This window comes from Ursus arctos, unplaced genomic scaffold (assembly GCF_023065955.2).
Source record: "Ursus arctos isolate Adak ecotype North America unplaced genomic scaffold, UrsArc2.0 scaffold_12, whole genome shotgun sequence".
Lineage (NCBI taxonomy): Eukaryota > Metazoa > Chordata > Mammalia > Carnivora > Ursidae > Ursus > Ursus arctos.
In genome coordinates, this window is record NW_026622786.1 from 1,661,213 (window position 1) to 1,667,072 (window position 5,860).

The 5,860-nt window shown below is 58.8% G+C and overlaps 1 protein-coding gene across 1 annotated transcript; it reads left to right on the forward strand.

The window, feature by feature from the left end:
• The first annotated feature begins 2,734 nt into the window (after positions 1-2,734).
• Positions 2,735-5,383, forward strand: LINGO4 (leucine rich repeat and Ig domain containing 4). Its single transcript, XM_026486697.4, has one exon. It carries the CDS (start codon positions 3,218-3,220, stop codon positions 5,123-5,125), a length of 1,908 nt encoding a protein of 635 aa, XP_026342482.1. The 5' UTR covers positions 2,735-3,217; the 3' UTR covers positions 5,126-5,383.
• Positions 5,384-5,860: the final 477 nt, after the last annotated feature.

A 5,860-nucleotide genomic window follows, 5' to 3' on the forward strand; every position in this document is an offset into this window, starting at 1 on the left:
GAGGTATGTGTGGCAGGGGCGGCGGGGGGCAGTTCTTAAATCAGATCATGGGCAAGCTGCTCTCCTGTCTCATTCCCGTGTGGAGACCCCGGTTTCTAGCCCAGCAAGAAGCCATGAACATCATAAGGATTGCAGCCCCCACTCTGAGCAGCCCCCCAGGGAGGCTTGGGAGCGGCTCCTCAGGAACCCGCAACAAGGGGTCTCAAACTAAGCTCCACAGCAGACGTTCTGGACTGAGAACTTTCCCCACAAAGTGATACCCACGGGGGCCATTGGGATGGAGAGGCTGCACAGAATCGCCCTGCATCTGGGAGACTCAAAGACAGCCCTGAGGAAGGTGCTTGGCCCCAGACCTCCCCAGAGGGGAGTTAGGATGTCCACAAGAGACCCTCTCGAGCTGCTGGCTGCCTCTACCTCCTGACCCCTCCGGGACCCCAAGTCTCCCCCTGCGCTCCCTCCCCTTCGCCACCCTGTAGTGGCGCTTGCTGCAGCCCTCCCTGGTTGCTTTATTTATTTATTTTGCACCAACAGGGTTGCTGCAGACTCATTCTCGCCTGGTTTAAAAAGAGAGAGAGGAAAAAAAAAAAAAGGAGAAATGCTTTCTGGCTCTTTTCTCTACCTCGGTCTTGGCAGCAGCGGCCACAGCAGCAACAGCAGCCACAGTGGGCAGGCAGGCGGGAGGGCGGCGGGCGGCCGGCAGCGAGGACTGAGACACTCCGGAAAGTACAGCCCCCTGCCCCCGGGGTGCAGCTTGAATGGGACGCCCCCCAGCCCTGCACAGATGCGGGGTCCAACTTGATGCCACCCTCCAGCTACTCCGGTAAGTGACCCCACCTCCCGTCCCAAGGCTGCAGCTGCCCTTCTCTATAACAGTCTCAGAGACGAGGCCAGACTAGCGTGCCTGTCAGGCTAAAGGGTTTGTGCCCCTCTTGTCCCTCCCCACCAGCTGCCCCCGTCCCCCTTCCCCCGTCCCCGCCGCCCTGAGCCAGCCGTTGATCTTGGCCCCACCGGACTTCAGACTTCGATGGGAAAACTCAAATGTCCCAGAGACCCCTGTGGGGAAGGACTCTAAGGAGACCTCCCTCCCTCTCCCCAGGGCTTCCTCTACCTCTGGGAAGGGCTTTTCCACATTTCAGTGTGGAAATCCCAGAAATCTTTCCCCCAAGAGCCCTCTCCCCACGCAGGTCCCCATGCCTCAGTCAGGTCTGCTTTAGAGGGATATCCAGGTTCAGATGTGTCTCTGGACTGCCACACAGACCCAAGAAGAAAGCTTTCTGTTCCTTGAAGAGATGATGCCCCAGACCCCACCCCATTTAAAGAAAGAAGTGGTTCTGACACCCATTTCTTCCTACAAAAGTGGCTGGAAGCCAGTCCTGTAGCCATGGAGACTGGCAAGGGAAGTTTGTGATTAAATTAGCCACCTTATAAATAAAGAAAAGGGGTTGTCCCCAGATCCCCCAGCCCCTGGCCCAGCAGGCTTTGGGGACTAAGAGGAAACTCACAGCAGTGGGAGGAAGGGAAGCTGGGTTACATGCTTCACTGCACTTTTGCTGAATGCAGAGCAAAACGGAGGAGCAAGAACTGCAGCAGTCGTGATAAAGAGCTAGCTGTCAGGTGGACTTCCCAGAACAGGCACGGGGAGAATGAGGGAGACTGGGACACGTCTGTCCCTGGAGAACTCTCAGCATGCCAGCGATACCTGCTAGGTTGGCTGGGGACAAGGAGCCTGGTCAGCAGCCCGGGTCTGCCCCGGGCCACTCTCTCTCACCCCCACGCCTTGGGATGGTGTCCTGCATCCCTCTGCCTCTGCGAGCTTCAGTTTCCCACCACCACCGCAGGAGAGCCGCCAGAACAGCCCTTCTAAAGGAGGGCTGCAGAGCCTCGTTCCAATCAGGTTCCAGGGATGTGGTCCCCCGGACTGGGAAGAACTCATACCATCTCTTAAACTGCCTCTCCTAAATTCCATGTGGGAGAAAATGGGGCGTGTGGGAGAAAGCTGACCCTTCAGGGCCCAGACAGCCTGAAGCCCCAAAGGCCATCAGGACCTGCAGCTGGAAGAAACCCAGGCATCCTGCCTCCCAGGGAGGATCATTTGTCTCTTGTCCCATCTCTTTAGCACTCCCTTGCCCATTCCAATACCTCCTCTCCCTTATTCAATACCCTGTTGACACTGAACAGAGTGAGTTGAGGGTGAGTTCACCAAGCACCAGGCCCCTTCTCCTCTAGCACCTCAGTCAGTGCCAGGTGGCCACTCGACTCACCGTCATCCTGATTCTGCCCAGGCCCTCGGTTCCCAGAAACCCACTTGCAGTCTACAAGCAATGCACACGGCCTCCCCCAGAGATCGCTGTGCCAGCCTAGGGCTCCCCTGCTTCCCACCCACAGTACCGGGCCAGGCGCTGTCTCTCACTTGTCTATGCCTCCCTGGCTCACAGTCTGTCTCTTGTGTATGGCTCAGACGGCTGAGCCCAAAGGGGACAAGAGAACTCCCTCAGATTCACACATTGGACTAAATCAAAACACCACCGAGGAGGAATAGAAGAGACTAGAGACTAAAGAGACTAAAGACCAAGCAACAAAGCTCAAACCTTGGGCATTCCTTGGGTCGCTCACACCCCCCGTGTCATCTACAGAGGTCGCCCTTAGGGTTCTTGTGGGGATTCAAGTGCCCCCTGCAGCCTGTGCGGCGGGGGGGGGGGGGGTGCTGAGGAGCAGCTTGGCTGTTGCCGCACAGGCATCTCGGGAGATTGGATCTTGCTAATTCAGGGCCCCAGGCCCTGCATCAAGCTGGAGAAAGGCAGAGGGGCAGTAAGTGCAGCCTGGGGGAGCAGAGCTGAGCATGTTTCCCAGCCTTGGAGGACCCCGTCAAGGTGAGGACCGTGCTCCAATCAGAATCCAAGGATGTGATTCCCCCTGAGCCGGCAGAGAGGGGGAGGGCAGAGCTTGCGGAGAACAAGCATCAGGGAGCAGGAACCAGAGGTATTCCTGGATCTCACAGATACGGGAAAAACCCATTACAGGAAGACTCAAAGTTACCTCCTTGTTTCCTGTCCCATCCACAGAAAACTTTCCCCACTGAAGTCAGGCTTAACTAGGGTTCCGTGAGCCAGTAAGCACTTGGCCTATTACCAGGGCTGGGGGGCAGGAGGAATGTTGAGATTCCCCAAGGAGGTGGCCCACCAGAGTTGGTCCCGGGCCTACACCCCACTCGCTGGCAATGCCGGGACAGAGAGCTCAATCTCTCTCTCCTCTAAGGAGGCCTGGGGAAGTCCAGGGTCACCATCATCTGAAGTCATTTTCCAAAAAGGACCATGTCATCATCTGTTCCAGGACTGCACAGGGGATGGCTACGGCCACAGCCCCAAAGCGAGCCTGGCCCCCATGGCCCCCTCTCCTGTTCCTGTTCCTCCTGCCCGGAGGGAGCTGTGGAGGGTGCCCTGCTGTCTGTGACTGCACCTCCCGGCCCCGGGCAGTGCTCTGTGCCCATCGGCGACTGGAGGCTGTGCCTGGGGGACTCCCACTGGACACTGAGCTCCTGGACCTGAGTGGGAATCGCCTGTGGGCGCTTCAGCGGGGCATGCTCTCCCGCCTGGGCCTGCTCCAGGAGCTGGACCTCAGCTACAACCAGCTGTCCACCCTGGAGCCTGGAGCCTTCCACGGCCTCCAAAGCCTACTCACCCTGAGGCTGCAGGGCAATCGGCTGCGAATCATGGGGCCCGGGGTCTTCTCAGGTGTGTCTGCCCTCAGGCTGCTGGACCTCCGCCTCAACCAGATTGTCCTGTTCCTTGACGGAGCCTTTGGGGAGCTTGGCAGCCTCCAGCAGCTGGAGGTGGGGGACAACCACCTGGTGTTTGTGGCTCCAAGGGCCTTTGCAGGGCTGGCCAAGCTGAGCACCCTCACGCTGGAGCGTTGCAACCTCAGCACAGTGCCTGGCCTGGCCCTGGCCCGCCTCCCGGCACTGGTGGCCCTAAGGCTTCGAGAATTAGACATTGGGAGGCTGCCAGCTGGGGCACTCCGGGGGCTGGGGCAGCTAAAGGAGCTGGAGATCCACCACTGGCCATCTCTGGAGGCTCTGGAGCCTGGAAGCCTGGTCGGGCTCAATCTCAGCAGCCTGGCCATCACCCGCTGCAATCTGAGCTCGGTGCCCTTCCAAGCCCTCCACCACCTGAGCTTCCTCAGGGTCCTGGATCTATCTCAGAACCCCATCTCAGCCATCCCAGCCCGAAGGCTCAGCACTCTGGTGCGGCTGCAGGAGCTACGACTGTCAGGCGCGTGCCTCACCTCCATCGCTGCCCACGCCTTCCACGGCTTGACTGCTTTCCATCTCCTGGATGTGGCCGATAACGCCCTGCAGACACTAGAGGAAACAGCCTTCCCTTCCCCAGACAAACTTGTCACCCTGAGGCTGTCTGGCAACCCCCTGACCTGTGATTGCCGCCTCCGCTGGCTGCTCCGGCTCCGCCGCCACCTGGACTTCGGCACGTCACCCCCCGCCTGTGCTGGCCCCCGGCACGTCCAGGGCAAGAGCCTGAGGGAGTTTTCAGACATCCTACCTCCGGGGCACTTCACCTGCCGACCGGCCCTGATCCGAAAGTCCGGGCCGCGGTGGGTCATTGCAGAGGAGGGGGGGCATGCTGTTTTCTCCTGCTCCGGAGACGGAGACCCAGCCCCAACCGTCTCCTGGATGAGGCCTCAGGGGGCTTGGCTGGGAAAGGCTGGGAGAGTGAGGGTCCTAGAGGACGGGACGCTGGAGATCCGCTCAGTGCAGCTACAGGACAGAGGGGCCTATGTCTGCATGGTCAGCAATGTTGCTGGGAATGACTCCCTGACGACCTGGCTAGAAGTAATCCAGGTTGAACCACCAAATGGCACTCTTTCTGACCCCAATATCACCACGCCGGGGATCCCAGGGCCCTTCTTCCTGGATAGCAGGGGCGTCGCTATGGTGCTGGCGGTTGGCTTCCTCCCCTTCCTCACCTCAGTGACCCTCTGCTTTGGCCTCATTGCCCTCTGGAGCAAGGGCAAAGGCCGGGTCAAACATCACACGACCTTTGACTTTGTGGCCCCTCGGCCCTCTGGGGATAAGAACTCGGGGGGTAACCGGGTCACTGCCAAGCTCTTCTGACCTTTCCTTCCACGTTGGAATTCCAGCTAAGCCAGCTTCAGATACCAAAATGGAAGAAGACCAAGGCTGCTTGGACCAGAACCTAGTCCCACACCTGCCTGCATCGTGCCGGTAGCTAATGGTGCTCCCGACGGTCGGCCTCGCTCTGCTTTTGCAGTTTGAGGGTCTCAGGGAGCAGAAGACGTAGATCCATAGTCAGCCCAGCCCTCCCCCCACCCCCCCAACAAAGCAGGACACGTCCCCAAGGCTCCAGTCTACTTGTTCGCACACACTTACACCCTTTAACAATCACTACCAACTGCCAACCGCAGCTGTAAGATTATTGCAGAGGTGAGGCTGGGAAGTGCCGCTTGCTTCTCAGATTTTCTGCTCCTCAACCAGGCCGTCTCCCTCTTTTTTCTGCTCTGTCCCCTCCCCAGGCACAAGAAACTAGGGCCAAGGACCCCAGGCTGAGAAGATATGAGTGTGCAAGGGGGGCGGGGTGGGGACAGACTACACATTGGCGCTATGTCTGCATGAGCCTCCGATACCTGCCCCAGCTGTCACATCATTAAACTTGCTGCCAAACGGCCATGACTGTAGCAGTCTAAGCGAAGTGTGATATCGGGCGTTTTCTTTATTTCACTCTTTCTCCCCCTTCATCGTTAGCAAATCTCTCCCTTCCTACCCTTTCCGCCTGCTCACTGAGCATGTACCCAATGGGTTTGCCTGACATACAGGCATGACACAGGAGGA

Excerpts from the sequence above, each read along its gene's own strand:
- LINGO4 (XM_026486697.4), top strand. The coding sequence starts at position 3,218 with ATGCCGGGACAGAGAGCTCAATCTCTCTCTCCTCTAAGGAGGCCTGGG.